The following is an 18136-nucleotide window of genomic DNA, read 5'->3' as shown; positions in this document are numbered from 1 at the left end:
CACTGTACCTGTCTGAATGTACCTGTCTGAATGTACCTGTCTGAATGTACTTGTAGGAATGTACTTGTAGGAATGTACCTGTAGGAATGTACTTGTAGGAATGTACTAACACGGATGTAAACACATTTGTGCACAAGATTTTAGAGAAATATGTTTTTTTTTTGTGCGTATAGAACATTTCTGGGATCTTTTATTTTAACTCTTGAAACATGGGACCAGCACTTTTTACATGTTGCGTTTACATTTTTGTTCTGTTTAGTCAACCAGTTGAATCAGGTGAGCTTGTTCTGGAATACATGACATATCTGGAAGTATGGGTCCCAGATGCATTTTGGGAAACACTGGTCAATCAACAAATCAATGAATCACTGGCCTAATGAGCATGTCTATTTTACCAGGACGATGCTCGTCAGCTGTTTGTATTGGCTGGTACAACGGAGGAGGGTGTGATCTCGTCAGATCTAACCGGTGTGATACGGAAACTGTGGACGGACAGCGGGGTCCAGACCTGCTTCCTGCGCTCCAGAGAGTACCAGCTCAACGACTCCGCATCCTAGTAAGACACGCACACACAGACTGACAGATGGACACAGTGTACACACACACACACACACACACACGGACACACACGGACACACACGGACACACACACACACGGACACACACGGACACACACACGGACACACACGGACACACACACGGACACACACGGACACACACGGACACACACGGACACACACACACACACAGACACACACACACACACACACGGACGGACACACACACACACACACGGACACAGACGGACACACACACGGACACACACACACACACGGACACAGACGGACACACACACGGACACAGACGGACACACACACACACACACACACACACACACACACACACACACACACACACACAGACGGACACACACACACAGACTGACAGACGGACACACACACACACACACACACACACATACACACACACAGACGGACACACACACACACACACACAGACGGACACACACACACACACACACACACACACACACACACACACACAGACTGACAGACGGACACAGATTCACTTCTATAGGAACGACTGTGTCAGGATTTCTTCATTCACTGACAACATCCTCTTGTCAAACATGACTGAAACTTAACCTCGCTTTTTTGTTGCTATGTTAAAGCTTACAGTAGAGATGGACTAGACTGGTCTTGCTTATCGCCTTGGATATGGCTCGTTTAGACTGCAGCTTGTTCAGAATGTAGACCAGCTAGCTAGCCGATACAGCTGATGGTGTTCTACAACGGGGTGGGAGATTATGATAAACACTGTCATCACAGACATTACCCAGCTGGTTGTCAAAGCTGTTACCGTTTCACTTAGGAAATATTAGAGTTGCTCTACAGTTTAAATTCATGTGTCACTGTAGGTTGTTGTATATTGTTTTTCCATTTCCGTTATAATTTTGAATTAGTTACAGTTCTGAGTTCGAGCCTTGGTCAAAGAGTAATATCATTTACTGTGGCCTATAAGCTGTACACTAGATTGTGTAAGTACAGTATACGATATTTGTACACCAGAATCTAAAAGAAGGAACTAAGTTTATGTATACAATGTTGTGAATATTTAGACCAGGGTTCTCCAACTATACTAGTGACAGTCAGCGGCAGTCCTGTGGGCGAAAACGGCTCGTTGTGGAGAGAGGGTCAAAGGAGAATGGCAAGAATCGTGTAAGCTAACAGGAGGGCCACAAACAGGGAAATAAACGGCGCAGTACAACAGTGGTGTGCAGAACGGCATCTCAGAACGCACCACTGGTTGGTCCTTGTCACGGATTGGCTATTGCAGCAGACGACCACACCTGGTTCCACTCCTGTCAGCTAAAAACAAGAAGAAGCAGCTCCAGTTGGGCACGCCATCACCAACACTGGACAAGTTAGGAGTGGAGAAACAACAGGTGTAGACGAACAGTGACATGCTGACGGACCCTTCCCAACAATGTAGAGAGAAACAACAGGTGTGACTAACAGTGAAATGCTGACGGACCCTTCCCAACAATGTAGAGAGAAACAACAGGTGTAGACTAACAGTGACATGCTGACGGGCCCTTCCCAACAATGTAGAGAGAAACAACAGGTGTAGACTAACAGTGAAATGCTGACGGGCCCTTCCCAACAATGTAGAGAGAAACAACAGGTGTAGACTAACAGTGAAATGCTGACGAGCCCTTCCCAACAATGTAGAGAGAAACAACAGGTGTAGACTAACAGTGGAATGCTGACGGGCCCTTCCCAACAATGTAGAGAGAAACAACAGGTGTAGACTAACAGTGAAATGCTGACTGACAGGCCCTTCCCAACAATGTAGAGAGAAACAACAGGTGTAGACTAACAGTGAAATGCTGACGGACCCTTCCCAACAATGTAGAGAGAAACAACAGGTGTAGACTAACAGTGAAATGCTGACGGGCCCTTCCCAACAATGTAGAGAGAAACAACAGGTGTAGACTAACAGTGAAATGCTGACTGACAGGCCCTTCCCAACAATGTAGAGAGAAACAACAGGTGTAGACTAACAGTGAAATGCTGACGGACCCTTCCCAACAATGTAGAGAGAAACAACAGGTGTAGACTAACAGTGAAATGCTGACGGGCCCTTCCCAACAATGTAGAGAGAAACAACAGGTGTAGACTAACAGTGAAATGCTGACGGACCCTTCCCAACAATGTAGAGAGAAACAACAGGTGTAGACTAACAGTGAAATGCTGACGGGCCCTTCCCAACAATGTAGAGAGAAACAACAGGTGTAGACTAACAGTGAAATGCTGACGGGCCCTTCCCAACAATGTAGAGAGAAACAACAGGTGTAGACTAACAGTGAAATGCTGACGGGCCCTTCCCAACAATGTAGAGAGAAACAACAGGTGTAGACTAACAGTGAAATGCTGACAGGCCCTTCCCAACAATGTAGAGAGAAACAACAGGTGTAGACTAACAGTGGAATGCTGACGGGCCCTTCCCAACAATGTAGAGAAACAACAGGTGTAGACTAACAGTGAAATGCTGACGGGCCCTTCCCAACAATGTAGAGAGAAACAACAGGTGTAGACTAACAGTGAAATGCTGACGGGCCCTTCCCAACAATGTAGAGAGAAACAACAGGTGTAGACTAACAGTGAAATGCTGACGGGCCCTTCCCAACAATGTAGAGAGAAACAACAGGTGTAGACTAACAGTGAAATGCTGACGGGCCATTCCCAACAATGTAGAGAGAAACAAAATAGAGAAATAATAGAAAAGTGAAACCACAGTAGCGGTTCTACTAAGCGTACACATGGAAGTATCATTTAGCCCTTCCCAAGTATCATTTAGCCCTTCCCAAGTATCATTTAGCCCTTCCCAAGTATCATTTAGCCCTTCCCAAGTATCATTTAGCCCTTCCCAAGTATCATTTAGCCCTTCCCAAGTATCATTTAGCCCTTCCCAAGTATCATTTAGCCCTTCCCAAGTATCATTTAGCCCTTCCCAAGTATCATTTAGCCCTTCCCAAGTATCATTTAGCCCTTCCCAAGTATCATTTAGCCCTTCCCAAGTATCATTTAGCCCTTCCCAAGTATCATTTAGCCCTTCCCAGGTATCATTTAGCCCTTCCCAAGTATCATTTAGCCCTTCCCAAGTATCATTTAGCCCTTCCCAAGTATCATTTAGCCCTTCCCAAGTATCATTTAGCCCTTCCCAAGTATCATTTAGCCCTTCCCAAGTATCATTTAGCCCTTCCCAAGTATCATTTTGATTTGGAATTTTATGACTCCTTCAGGTATACAAAAATAATAATAATAATTGATGAAACAATGAATTTGGACTTACTGCTATTTCCCCGTAGAAACACATAACAGATTCATACATGGAAAAACAGATGGCCCAAAAATACTTCAAAAATGAAGTTTGTTTTAAAGTGTCTGTCCCAAATCTGAGAGAATATTTGTATTTATTTTTATCTCATTCTTTATCCCTCTTTTTTGCTCTCCTGACCTGTCTGTCTCTTTCTCTCTCCTGACCTGTCTCTCTCTCTCCTGACCTGTCTCTCTCTCTCCTGACCTGTTTCTCTTTCTTTCTCTCTCCTGACCTGTTTCTCTTTCTCTCTCTCTCCTGACCTGTCTCTCCTTCTCTCTCCTGACCTGTCTGTGTCTTTCTCTCTCCTGGCCTGTCTCTCTTTCTCTCTCCTGACCTGTCTGTCTTTCTCTCTCCTGACCTGTCTGTGTCTTTCTCTCTCCTGGCCTGTCTCTCTTTCTCTCTCCTGACCTGTCTGTCTTTCTCTCTCCTGGCCTGTCTCTCTTTCTCTCTCCTGACATGTCTGTCTTTCTCTCTCCTGACATGTCTGTCTTTCTCTCTCCTGACCTGTCTGTGTCTTTCTCTCTTCTGGCCTGTCTCTCTTTCTCTCTCCTGACCTGTCTGTCTTTCTCTCTCCTGGCCTGTCTCTCTTTCTCTCTCCTGACATGTCTGTGTCTTTCTCTCTCCTGACATGTCTGTGTCTTTCTCTCCTGACCTGTCTCTCTCTCTCTTCTGCTCTGTTTCTCTCTCCTGACCTGTTTCTCGTTGTCTCTCCTCCTTCAGTTATCTGAATGACCTGGACCGTATTGCCCAACAGAGTTATGTCCCCACCCAGCAAGATGTGCTTAGGACCAGAGTCAAGACTACTGGCATCGTGGAGACACACTTTACCTTCAAGGAGCTCTACTTCAAGTCAGTACACCCGCTGCTATCCTCACACACACACACACACACACACACACACACACACACACACACACACACACACACACACACACACACACACACACACACACACACACCTACCTTCAAGGAGCGCTGTTTCAAGTCTTTATTACTACCGATAGCTACACACACACACACACACACACACACACACACACACACACACACACACACACACACACACACCTTCAAGGAGCGCTGTTTCAAGTCTTTATACCTACCGATAGCTACACACACACACACACACACACACACACACACACCTTCAAGGAGCGCTGTTTCAAGTCTTTATACCTACCGATAGCTACACACACACACACACACACACACACACCATTCTGATTGATCTTAGTTGTTTGAGAATAGTCGGCTCAGTGCCAAGCCAGAGCCTAATGAGGCAAACAACTGTTTTACAGGTGATGGGGACAGGTGATTTGGTACAGCGTCAACATTATTCATTAATTAGATGGATTCAATAATCTTACTGTACTAAATTAGTTAATTTGTTCATTTGTTTAGACAAACACAATCCATTAGTTATTAATTAATACGATCAGACCCTTTTTTACATCAGTCGACATCACAAAGGGCTTTAGAGTAACCCCCCCCCCCCCACACACACACACAGAGGGCTTTAGAGTAACCCGGTGTTGCCCCCCCCTCCTCCCCCCCACACACACACACACACACACACACACACAGAGGAAACAAAGGGCTTTAGAGTAACCACACACACACACACACACACACACACACACACACACACACAGAGGAAACAAAGGGCTTTAGAGTAACCCCCCCCCCCACACACACACACACACACAGAGGAAACAAAGGGCTTTTGAGTAACCCGGTGTTGACCCCCCCCCCCCCCCCCACACACACACACACACACACACACACACACACACACACAGAGGAAACAAAGGGCTTTAGAGTAACCCGGTGTTGACCCCTCCCCACACACACACACAGAGGAAACAAAGGACTTTAGAGTAACCCGGCGTTGACCCCCCGCCCCCCCCCCACACACACACACACACACACAGAGGAAACAAAGGGCTTTAGAGTAACCCGGTGTTGACCCCCCCCCACACACACACACACAGAGGAAACAAAGCAGAGGCTAAACTAAATAACTAGTGGTCAGTCTGTTCATAGATGTATGTGTTCAGCAAAGATTTAGTTCCTCGAAATGCTGATTGGCTGGGTTGATGCAGGGGCACCGTCCAGGGTAGCCTAGTAGTTAGAGCTTTGGACTAGTAAGTGAAAGGTTGCAAGTTCGAATCCCCGAGCTGACAAGGTTACAAATCTATCGTTCTGCCCCCTGAACAGGCAGTTAACCCACTGTTCCTAGGCCGTCATTGAAAATAAGAATTTGTTCTTCACGGACTTGCCTAGTAAAATAAAAAATATGGTCTGTCTGTCTTATTTAAGTTGAAGTGAGTTGCTCCTTCAATCAAAGAAATGTATTTATAAAGCCCTTCGTACATCAGCTGATGTCACAAAGTGCTGTACAGAAACTCAGCCGAAAACCCCAAACAGCAAGCAATGCAGAAAAACTCCCTAGAAAGGCCAAAACCTAGGAAGAAACCTAGAGAGGAACCAGGCTCTGAGGGGTGGCCGGTCCTCTTCTGGCTGTGCCGGGTGGAGATTATAACAGAACATGGCCAAGATGTTCAAATGTTCATAGATGACCAGCAGGGTCAAATAATAATAATTACAGTAGTTGTCGAGAGTGCAGCATGTCAGCACCTCAAGAGTAAATGTCAGTTGGCTTTTCATAGCCGATCATTCAGAGTTAGAGACAGCAGTTGAGGTAGAGAGAGAGTCCAAAACAGCAGGTCTGGGACAAGGTAGCACGTCCGGTGAAAAGCCAAATCTTTGTCTATGACCATAGTGGTGATGTCATCTCCATGATGTCAATTGTATATTAGGGAGCTAAAGTGTGTGTGTGATCAGTTGTCAATTCTCTTCTGTCGATAAGAAGCCGTAGCACCCATACCCTGCTGCGTCACCTCCTCCTTACCCTGCTGAGTCACCTCCCCCTTACCCTGCTGCGTCACCTCCCCCTTACCCTGCTGAGTCACCTCCCCCTTACCCTGCTGAGTCACCTCCCCCTAACCCTGCTGAGTCACCTCCCCCTTACCCTGCTGAGTCACCTCCCCCTTACCCTGCTGAGTCACCTCCCCCTAACCCTGCTGCGTCACCTCCCCCTAACCCTGCTGAGTCACCTCCCCCTTACCCTGCTGAGTCACCTCCCCCTAACCCTGCTCGTCACCTCCCCCATACCCTGCTGCGTCACCTCCCCCTTACCCTGCTGAGTCACCTCCCCCTAACCCTGCTGAGTCACCTCCCCCTAACCCTGCTGCATCACCTCCCCCATACCCTGCTGCGTCACCTCCCCCATACCCTGCTGCGTCACCTCCCCCATACCCTGCTGCGTCACCTCCCCCTTACCCTGCTGCGTCACCTCCCCCTTACCCTGCTGAGTCACCTCCCCCTTACCCTGCTCGTCACCTCCCCCTTACCCTGCTGCGTCACCTCCCCTAACCCTGCTGAGTCACCTCCCCCTTACCCTGCTGAGTCACCTCCCCTTACCCTGCTGCGTCACCTCCCCTAACCCTGCTGAGTCACCTCCCCCTTACCCTGCTGAGTCACCTCCCCCTAACCCTGCTGAGTCACCTCCCCCTTACCCTGCTGAGTCACCTCCCCCTTACCCTGCTGAGTCACCTCCCCCTAACCCTGCTGAGTCACCTCCCCCTTACCCTGCTGCGTCACCTCCCCCTTACCCTGCTGCGTCACCTCCCCCTTACCCTGCTGAGTCACCTCCCCCTTACCCTGCTGCGTCACCTCCCCCTTACCCTGCTGCGTCACCTCCCCTAACCCTGCTGAGTCACCTCCCCCTAACCCTGCTGCGTCACCTCCCCCTTACCCTGCTGAGTCACCTCCCCCTTACCCTGCTGCGTCACCTCCCCCTTACCCTGCTGCGTCACCTCCCCCTTACCCTGCTCGTCACCTCCCCCTTACCCTGCTGCGTCACCTCCCCTAACCCTGCTGAGTCACCTCCCCCTTACCCTGCTGAGTCACCTCCCCCTTACCCTGCTGAGTCACCTCCCCCTTACCCTGCTGCGTCATCTCCCCCTTACCCTGCTGAGTCACCTCCCCCTTACCCTGCTGCGTCACCTCCCCCTTACCCTGCTGCGTCACCTCCCCCTAACCCTGCTGAGTCACCTCCCCCTTACCCTGCTGAGTCACCTCCCCTTACCCTGCTGCGTCACCTCCCCCTAACCCTGCTGAGTCACCTCCCCCTTACCCTGCTGAGTCACCTCCCCCTAACCCTGCTGCGTCACCTCCCCCTAACCCTGCTGCGTCACCTCCCCCTAACCCTGCTGAGTCACCTCCCCCTAACCCTGCTGCGTCACCTCCTCCTAACCCTGCTGAGTCACCTCCCCTTACCCTGCTGAGTCACCTCCCCCTAACCCTGCTGAGTCACCTCCCCCTTACCCTGCTGAGTCACCTCCCCCTTACCCTGCTGCGTCACCTCCTCCTAACCCTGCTGAGTCACCTCCCCCTTACCCTGCTGAGTCATCTCCCCCTAACCCTGCTGAGTCACCTCCCCCTAACCCTGCTGAGTCACCTCCCCCTAACCCTGCTGCGTCACCTCCCCCTAACCCTGCTGAGTCACCTCCCCCTAACCCTGCTGAGTCACCTCCCCCTTACCCTGCTGCGTCACCTCCCCCTAACCCTGCTGAGTCACCTCCCCCTAACCCTGCTGCGTCACCTCCCCCTTACCCTGCTGAGTCACCTCCCCCTTACCCTGCTGCGTCACCTCCTCCTAACCCTGCTGCGTCACCTCCCCCTAACCCTGCTGCGTCACCTCCCCCTAACCCTGCTGCGTCACCTCCCCCTAACCCTGCTGAGTCACCTCCCCCTAACCCTGCTGAGTCACCTCCCCCTTACCCTGCTGCGTCACCTCCCCTTTACCCTGCTGAGTCACCTCCCCCTTACCCTGCTGAGTCACCTCCCCCTAACCCTGCTGCGTCACCTCCCCCTAACCCTGCTGCGTCACCTCCCCCTAACCCTGCTGCGTCACCTCCCCTTTACCCTGCTGAGTCACCTCCCCCTAACCCTGCTGCGTCACCTCCCCCTAACCCTGCTGAGTCACCTCCCCCTAACCCTGCTGGGGTCACCTCCCCCTAACCCTGCTGAGTCACCTCCCCCTTACCCTGCTGAGTCACCTCCCCCTTACCCTGCTGCGTCACCTCCCCCTTACCCTGCTGCGTCACCTCCCCCTTACCCTGCTGAGTCACCTCCCCCTTACCCTGCTGCGTCACCACCCCCTTACCCTGCTGCGTCACCTCCCCCTTACCCTGCTGCGTCACCTCCCCCTTACCCTGCTGCGTCACCTCCCCCTAACCCTGCTGCGTCACCTCCCCCTTACCCTGCTGAGTCACCTCCCCCTAACCCTGCTGAGTCACCTCCTCCTAACCCTGCTGAGTCACCTCCCCCTAACCCTGCTGGGGTCACCTCCCCCTAACCCTGCTGCGTCACCTCCCCCTAACCCTGCTGCGTCACCTCCCCCTTACCCTGCTGAGTCACCTCCCCCTTACCCTGCTGCGTCACCTCCCCCTTACCCTGCTGCGTCACCTCCCCCTTACCCTGCTGAGTCACCTCCCCCTTACCCTGCTGCGTCACCTCCCCCTAACCCTGCTGAGTCACCTCCCCCTTACCCTGCTGAGTCACCTCCCCCTTACCCTGCTGAGTCACCTCCCCCTTACCCTGCTGCGTCACCTCCCCCTAACCCTGCTGCGTCACCTCCCCCTAACCCTGCTGCGTCACCTCCCCCTAACCCTGCTGAGTCACCTCCCCCTAACCCTGCTCGTCACCTCCCCCTAACCCTGCTGCGTCACCTCCCCCTAACCCTGCTGCGTCACCTCCCCCTAACCCTGCTGCGTCACCTCCCCCTAACCCTGCTGCGTCACCTCCCCCTAACCCTGCTGAGTCACCTCCCCCTAACCCTGCTGAGTCACCTCCCCCTAACCCTGCTGAGTCACCTCCCCCTAACCCTGCTGAGTCACCTCCCCCTAACCCTGCTGCGTCACCTCCCCCTAACCCTGCTGCGTCACCTCCCCCTAACCCTGCTGCGTCACCTCCCCCTAACCCTGCTGCGTCACCTCCCCCTAACCCTGCTGCGTCACCTCCCCTAACCCTGCTGCGTCACCTCCCCCTAACCCTGCTGCGTCTCCTCCCCCTAACCCTGCTGCGTCACCTCCCCCTAACCCTGCTGAGTCACCTCCCCCTTACCCTGCTGCGTCACCTCCCCCTAACCCTGCTGCGTCACCTCCCCCTAACCCTGCTCGTCACCTCCCCCTAACCCTGCTGCGTCACCTCCCCCTAACCCTGCTGCGTCACCTCCCCCTAACCCTGCTGCGTCACCTCCCCCTAACCCTGCTGAGTCACCTCCCCCTAACCCTGCTGAGTCACCTCCCCCTAACCCTGCTGAGTCACCTCCCCCTTACCCTGCTGCGTCACCTCCCCCTAACCCTGCTCGTCACCTCCCCCTAACCCTGCTGCGTCACCTCCCCCTAACCCTGCTGCGTCACCTCCCCCTTACCCTGCTGCGTCACCTCCCCCTAACCCTGCTGAGTCACCTCCCCCTAACCCTGCTGAGTCACCTCCCCCTAACCCTGCTGAGTCACCTCCCCCTAACCCTGCTGAGTCACCTCCCCCTTACCCTGCTGAGTCACCTCCCCCTTACCCTGCTGAGTCACCTCCCCCTTACCCTGCTGAGTCACCTCCCCCTAACCCTGCTCCCCTTTGTTTCCCTTCAGGATGTTTGACGTGGGCGGCCAGCGTTCTGAGAGGAAGAAGTGGATCCACTGCTTTGAGGGCGTGACATCTATTATCTTCTGTGTGGCGCTCAGTGACTATGACCTGGTGCTGGCAGAGGACGAAGAGATGGTAAGGAGAGAGGAGGGAGAACAGGGAGGGGTGGAGAGTGGGTGAGGGGTGCTGAGGGAGGGTGTGACCATTTATCATCTGTGTGGAGCTCAGCGATTATGACCTGCTGCTGGCAAAGGACGAGGAGGGAGAGCAGGGAGGGGTGGAGAAAGGGAGAGGGGTCTTCAGTTAAGTCTGGAGGAGAGGTGTTGAGGGAGAGGTGTTGAGGGAGAGGTGTTGAGGGAGAGGTGTTGAGGGAGAGGTGATGAGGGAGAGGTGGTGAGGGAGAGGTGGTGAGGGAGAGGTGGTGAGGGAGAGGTGATGAGGGAGAGGTGATGAGGGAGAGGTGATGAGGGAGAGGTGGTGAGGGAGAGGTGGTGAGGGAGAGGTGGTGAGGGAGAGGTGGTGAGGGAGAGGTGGTGAGGGAGAGGTGGTGAGGGAGAGGTGTTGAGGGAGAGGTGTTGAGGGAGAGGTGTTGAGGGAGAGGTGTTGAGGGAGAGGTGATGAGGGAGAGGTGATGAGGGAGAGGTGATGAGGGAGAGGTGATGAGGGAGAGGTGGTGAGGAAGAGGTGCGGGCCACTCTCACCCCTCTCCCCACTGTGAGCACAGAGGAGGGAGAGATGCATTCTGAAAGCACAAGCATATGACCATTGCTCAAAATACAACTAATGTTGTAGTTACAGATAGGAGAGTCACAGTTTCTGTAACAGGCTTGAGGCTGTAACACAACAAAATGTAGAATAAGTCTAAGGGTATGAATAGTTTCTGAAGGCAACGTACATGAACATTTGGTATGTGTACATTTATGTAAACATTTTTTAAATACACTGTAGCAACAAAATCCTATTTATTGTTAGAAAGTGTTTTGAGTTCCCACTTCCTCAGATGGTGAATGTTAAAGACAATTCCAAGTCAATATGCGTAAAGATGTCGGCAAATTCTCTGAAAAGCCCAGAATTAATCTGATCATTCTGGATCCTATTTTGACATTTTGCATATCAAAATATGAACCTTCCGTTCTCGGGAAATGCGAGAGCAAATAGATAACTTTTTTAATCAAAGGCTGCCCTCTCAGTTGTCTAACTTGGCGCTGGAAGACAACTTTACATTTTTCTGTTGTAGTTGTATTTATTGTTAGCAAGCTAAATAGTTTATCACGACATGACTTTTATGTCCATGTCGCCCAGCTCTGCTGTTATCCTGTTCTGATTCCACACTGTGTTTCCGGGTCTCCTCTATAGAACCGTATGCATGAGAGCATGAAGCTGTTTGACTCCATCTGCAACAACAAGTGGTTCACAGACACCTCCATCATCCTCTTCCTCAACAAGAAGGATCTGTTTGAGGAGAAGATTGCCAGGAGTCCACTCACCATCTGTTACCCTGAGTACGCAGGTGGGTGATAAGCAGACTACAAGTACAGTTGAAGTCAGAGGTTTACATCCACTTATGTTGGAGTCATTAAAACTCGTTTTTTAACCACTCCACAAATGTCTTGTTAACAAACTATAGTTTTGGCAAGTCGGTTAGGACATCTACTTTGTGCATGACACAAGTCATTTTTCCAACAATTGTTTACAGACAGATTATTTCCCTTATAATTCACTGTATGACAATTCCAGTGGGTCAGAAGTTTACACTAAGTTGACTGTGCCTTTGAACAGCTTGGAAAACTCCAGAAAATTATGTCATGGCTTTAGAAGCTTCTGATAGGCCAATTGACATCATTTGAATCAATTGGAGGTGTACCTGTGGATGTATTTCAAGGCCTACCTTCAAACTCAGTGCCTCTTTGCTTGACATCATGGGAAAATCTAAAGAAAGACCTCCACAAGTTTGAAGACCTCCACAAACGCCTGAAGGTACCACGCTCATCTGTACAAACAGTAGTATGCAAGTATTAACACCATGGGACCACGCAGCCGTCATACCTCACAGGAAGGAGACGCGTTCTGTCTCCTAGAGATGAACGTACTTTGGTGTGAATCAATCCCAGAACAACAGCAAAGGACCTTGTGAAGATGCTGGAGGAAACGGGTACAAAAGTATCTATATCCACATTAAAACGAGTCCTATATCGACATAACCTGAAAGGCCGCTCAGCAAGGAAGAAGCCACTGCTCCAAAACCGCCATAAAAAAGCCAGACTACGGTTTGCAACTGCACATGGGGACACACATCGTACTTTTTGGAGAAATGTCCTCTGGTCTGATGAAACAAAAAATAGAATTGTTTGGCCATAATGACCATCGTTATGTTTGGAGGAAAAAGGGGGAGGGTTGTTTGCTGAAGAACACCATCCCAACCGTGAAGCACGGGGGTGGCAGCATCATGTTCTTGGGTGTTTTGCTGCAGGAGGGTCTGGTGCACGTGACAAAATCAATGGCATCGTGAGGTCGGAAAATTATGTGGATATATTGAAGCAACATCTCAAGACATCAGTCAGGAAGTTAAAGCTTGGTCGCAAATGGGTCTTCCAAATGAACAATGACCCCAAGCATACTTCCGAAGTTGTGGCAAAATGGCTTAAGGACAACAAAGTCAAGGTATTGGAGTGGCCATCACAAAGCCCTGACCTCAATCCTATAGAAAATCTGTGGGTAGAACTGAAAAGGCGTGTTTGAGCAAGGAGGCCTACAAACCTTACTCAGTTACGCCAGCTCTTTCAGGAGGAATGGGCCAAAATTCACCCAACTTATTGTGGGAAGGTTGTGGAAGGAGACTCAAAACGTTTGACCCAAGTTAAACAATTTAAAGGCAATGTTACCAAATACTAATTGAGTTTATGTAAACTTTGACCCACTGGGAGTGTAATGAAATAAATAAAAGCTGAAATAAATCATTCTCTCTACTATTATTCTGACATTTCGCATTCTTAAAATAAAGTGGTGATCCTAACTGACCTAAGACAGGGAATGTTTTTTTAGGATTTAATGTCAGGAATTGTGAAAAACTGAGTTTAAATGCATTTGCCTAAGGTGTATGTAAACTTCTGACTTCAACTGTAACACACACACACACACCTGTGCACATGTGAAGAATACACACACACACACACACAACACATACATGATGTGAAATACTTGGAAGTGTTTGAGATGTTCCTGATTCAACTAGTTTGTGTACTTTTTTTTTTTAAAGCACAAAGGCAGTATTGAAAAAGCTGTTCGAACCTGTTGTTTCCTGTTTTGGGACCATTCCATTGGTTCCATGGTTACCTGGACAACTAAATCAAGCATCTTTATTTGGTTGGCTTTTTTCGGAACTTCCCAGAAGTTTTGCTTTGGCTTGCCTTTCTACTACCGATATCCGTTGACATTGTCTCTGCGACCAGTCTTTGATCTGCTATATATAATACAAGGAGTCATAGGCGGCGCGTGGGTTTCAAGCTTGAGGGAGCTGTATTTTTTGCGGCCTATGAAAAGGGGAGAAGTAGGCTATGACGTCCATCTAGCCTGAAGGACAAAATTATTGTGCTGAAAAAAAAAACGTTCCAGTCACCGGGGATATGGCCAATACGCTCTGCTGTTGTGCCAATAGGAGAGATCCAATAAGAAGAAGATGACGATCGCTCTGCTGTTGTGCCAATAGGAGAGATCCAATAAGAAGAAGAAGACGAACGCTCTGCTGTTGTGCCAATAGGAGAGATCCAATAAGAAGAAGACGACGATCGCTCTGCTGTTGTGCCAATAGGAGAGATCCAATAAGAAGAAGAAGACGAACGCTCTGCTGTTGTGCCAATAGGAGAGATCCAATAAGAAGAAGAAGACGAACGCGCTGCTGTTGTGCCAATAGGAGAGATCCAATAAGAAGAAGAAGACGAACGCTCTGCTGTTGTGCCAATAGGAGAGATCCAATAAGAAGAAGACGACGATCGCTCTGCTGTTGTGCCAATAGGAGAGATCCAATAAGAAGAAGACGACGATCGCTCTGCTGTTGTGCCAATAGGAGAGATCCAATAAGAAGAAGACGACGAACGCTCTGCTGTTGTGCCAATAGGAGAGATCCAATAAGAAGAAGAAGACGAACGCTCTGCTGTTGTGCCAATAGGAGAGATCCAATAAGAAGAAGACGACGATCGCTCTGCTGTTGTGCCAATAGGAGAGATCCAATAAGAAGAAGAAGACGAACGCTCTGCTGTTGTGCCAATAGGAGAGATCCAATAAGAAGAAGAAGACGAAGCGCTGCTGTTGTGCCAATAGGAGAGATCCAATAAGAAGAAGAAGACGAACGCTCTGCTGTTGTGCCAATAGGAGAGATCCAATAAGAAGAAGACGACGAACGCTCTGCTGTTGTGCCAATAGGAGAGATCCAATAAGAAGAAGACGACGATCGCTCTGCTGTTGTGCCAATAGGAGAGATCCAATAAGAAGAAGACGACGATCGCTCTGCTGTTGTGCCAATAGGAGAGATCCAATAAGAAGAAGACGACGATCGCTCTGCTGTTGTGCCAATAGGAGAGATCCAATAAGAAGAAGAAGACGAACGCTCTGCTGTTGTGCCAATAGGAGAGATCCAATAAGAAGAAGAAGACGAACGCGCTGCTGTTGTGCCAATAGGAGAGATCCAATAAGAAGAAGAAGACGAACACGCTGCATTGTGCCAATAGGAGAGATCCAATAAGATAGAATATTTAGTCTCAAGGTTCTGCTTGCCTGAGTCAGAATACCGCATGATAAGCTGTAGACCATACTATTTACCAAAATTGTCAGTCAATAATGTACGGGTATTAGAAGCATGTCTATCTATCTATGTCTATCTATGTCTATGTCTATCTAATACATTTCATGACAAACCATCTAACTACTTGGGTAAACATGTGACATACCTGCGCAGGTGTATGGCGAACCAGTTACCAACACCTGCGACGAACGTTGTGCAACAGATCATTCATATGTTTATCTAAGTAGTTAGATGGAGCTTAATATGAGGAGGCTGCAGCCTACATCCAGTATACTACAGTACCCATAATGCACTATTATTATTATTACTACAGGAGCCAGTATATATGAGGAAGCAGCAGCCTACATCCAGTATACTACAGTACCCATAATGCACTATTATTATTACTACAGGAGCCAGTACATATGAGGAAGCAGCAGCCTACATCCAGTATACTACAGTACCCATAATGTACTATTATTATTATTACTACAGGAGCCAGTACATATGAGGAAGCAGCAGCCTACATCCAGTATACTACAGTACCCATAATGCACTATTATTATTACTACAGGAGCCAGTACATATGAGGAAGCAGCAGCCTACATCCAGTGTCAGTTTGAGGATCTGAACAGGAGGAAGGACACTAAAGAGATCTACACCCACTTCACCTGCGCCACCGACACCAAGAACGTTCAGTTCGTGTTCGACGCCGTCACAGATGTCATCATCAAGATTAACCTCAAGGAGTGTGGACTCTACTGAGGGGGGACCAGGGATCTTCAGGTCAGTACCAAATCAACCCTTACCCCCTAGCACCTACCCTTTCCTGTAGATCAACCTCAAGGAGTGTGGACTCTACTGAGGGGGGACCATGGATCTTCAGGTCAGTACCAAATCAACCCTTACCCCCTAGCACCTACCCTTTCCTGTAGATCAACCTCAAGGAGTGTGGACTCTACTGAGGGGGGACCATGGATCTTCAGGTCAGTACCAAATCAACCCTTACCCCCTAGCACCTACCCTTTCCTGTAGATCAACCTCAAGGAGTGTGGACTCTACTGAGGGGGGACCATGGATCTTCAGGTCAGTACCAAATCAACCCTTACCCCCTAGCACCTACCCTTTCCTGTAGATCAACCTCAAGGAGTGTGGACTCTACTGAGGGGGGACCATGGATCTTCAGGTCAGTACCAAATCAACCCTTACCCCCTAGCACCTACCCTTTCCTGTAGATCAACCTCAAGGAGTGTGGACTCTACTGAGGCGGAGCAGGAATCTTTAGGTCAGTGACCTTTGACTTGTGGAATTCCAACCTCATGTATTTTTTTGCTATAGGAAAGGCTAGCGGGGGGGATTGAACCCATAGAAAGGCTAGCGGGGAGGATTGAACCCACAGAAAGGCTAGTGGGGGGATTGAACCCACGGAAAGGCTAGTGGGGGGATTGAACCACAGAAAGGCTAGTGGGGGGATTGAACCCATAGAAAGGCTAGCGGGGGGATTGAACCCATAGAAAGTCTAGCGGGGGGATTGAACCCATAGAAAGTCTAGCGGGGGGATTGAACCATAAAAAAGGCTAGCGGGGGGATTGAACCATAAAAAAGGCTAGCGGGGGCATTGAACCATAAAAAAGGCTAGCGGGGGGATTGAACCCACAGAAAGGCTAGCGGGGGATTGAACCCACAACTATGAGGACTCAAACATGTCCTAGCTGTGAGAACTGTTTGGGTTTGGCCTCTAAGGAGGTGACAGGGAGCTTCAGGATGGTGACCTTTTGAACGTTGTACATACTGAATCACTGTAGATATACACCTGTTATTGGTTAAAGCTGCAGAAGGTTTTTATTTTATTTTTGGGGCATTTGGGTAATATCTAAAAGGACTGGATAGTCCGCAGAATGCCAAGATGACTGTATGTTACAGATTCTTTGTCCTCTTGATTGTTTGATTCAGTGGCAGCATGTGTAGGTGTTGTAATGAAGCAATTCATGAGGGGGGCGTGCTTCATTGTGATGTCAGGACAGCTTGGATTCATGAGGGGGGCGTGCTTCATTGCGATGTCAGCACAGCTTGGATTCATGAGGGGGGCGTGCTTCATTGCGATGTCAGCACAGCTTGGATTCATGAGGGGGGCGTGCTTCATTGTGATGTCAGGACAGCTTGGATTCATGAGGGGGGCGTGCTTCATTGTGATGTCAGCACAGCTTGGATTCATGAGGGGGGCGTGCTTCATTGTGATGTCAGGACAGCTTGGATTCATGAGGGGGGCGTGCTTCATTGCGATGTCAGCACAGCTTGGATTCATGAGGGGGCGTGCTTCATTGCGATGTCAGCACAGCTTGGATTCATGAGGGGGCGTGCTTCATTGCGATGTCAGCACAGCTTGGATTCATGAGGGGGCGTGCTTCATTGTGATGTCAGGACAGCTTGGATTCATGAGGGGGCGTGCTTCATTGTGATGTCAGCACAGCTTGGATTCATGAGGGGGCGTGCTTCATTGTGATGTCAGGACAGCTTGGATTCATGAGGGGGCGTGCTTCATTGTGATGTCAGCACAGCTTGGATTCATGAGGGGGCGTGCTTCATTGTGATGTCAGCACAGCTTGGATTCATGAGGGGGGCGTGCTTCATTGTGATGTCAGCACAGATTGGATTCATGAGGGGGCGTGCTTCATTGTGATGTCAGGACAGCTTGGATTCATGAGGGGGGCGTGCTTCATTGTGATGTCAGCACAGCTTGGATTC

At 49.8% G+C, this 18136-nt stretch overlaps 1 protein-coding gene across 1 annotated transcript in view; it reads left to right on the top strand.

The window, feature by feature from the left end:
• Nucleotides 1–18136, top strand: part of gnai3 (guanine nucleotide binding protein (G protein), alpha inhibiting activity polypeptide 3) — a 63476-nt gene that overhangs the window by 38418 nt on the left and 6922 nt on the right. The window contains exons 4-8 of the mRNA XM_064956241.1: nucleotides 399–556; nucleotides 4624–4752; nucleotides 10620–10749; nucleotides 11971–12124; nucleotides 15966–16177. Of these exons, the coding sequence (XP_064812313.1) occupies nucleotides 399–556; nucleotides 4624–4752; nucleotides 10620–10749; nucleotides 11971–12124; nucleotides 15966–16156 (762 nt within the window). The 3' untranslated portion in view covers nucleotides 16157–16177. The remainder of the gene's footprint in view (nucleotides 1–398; nucleotides 557–4623; nucleotides 4753–10619; nucleotides 10750–11970; nucleotides 12125–15965; nucleotides 16178–18136) is intronic.

This window comes from Oncorhynchus masou, chromosome 33 (genome assembly GCF_036934945.1).
Source record: "Oncorhynchus masou masou isolate Uvic2021 chromosome 33, UVic_Omas_1.1, whole genome shotgun sequence".
Classification (NCBI taxonomy): Eukaryota; Metazoa; Chordata; class Actinopteri; order Salmoniformes; family Salmonidae; genus Oncorhynchus; species Oncorhynchus masou.
This window is presented reverse-complemented; position numbering and strand designations above follow the sequence as displayed.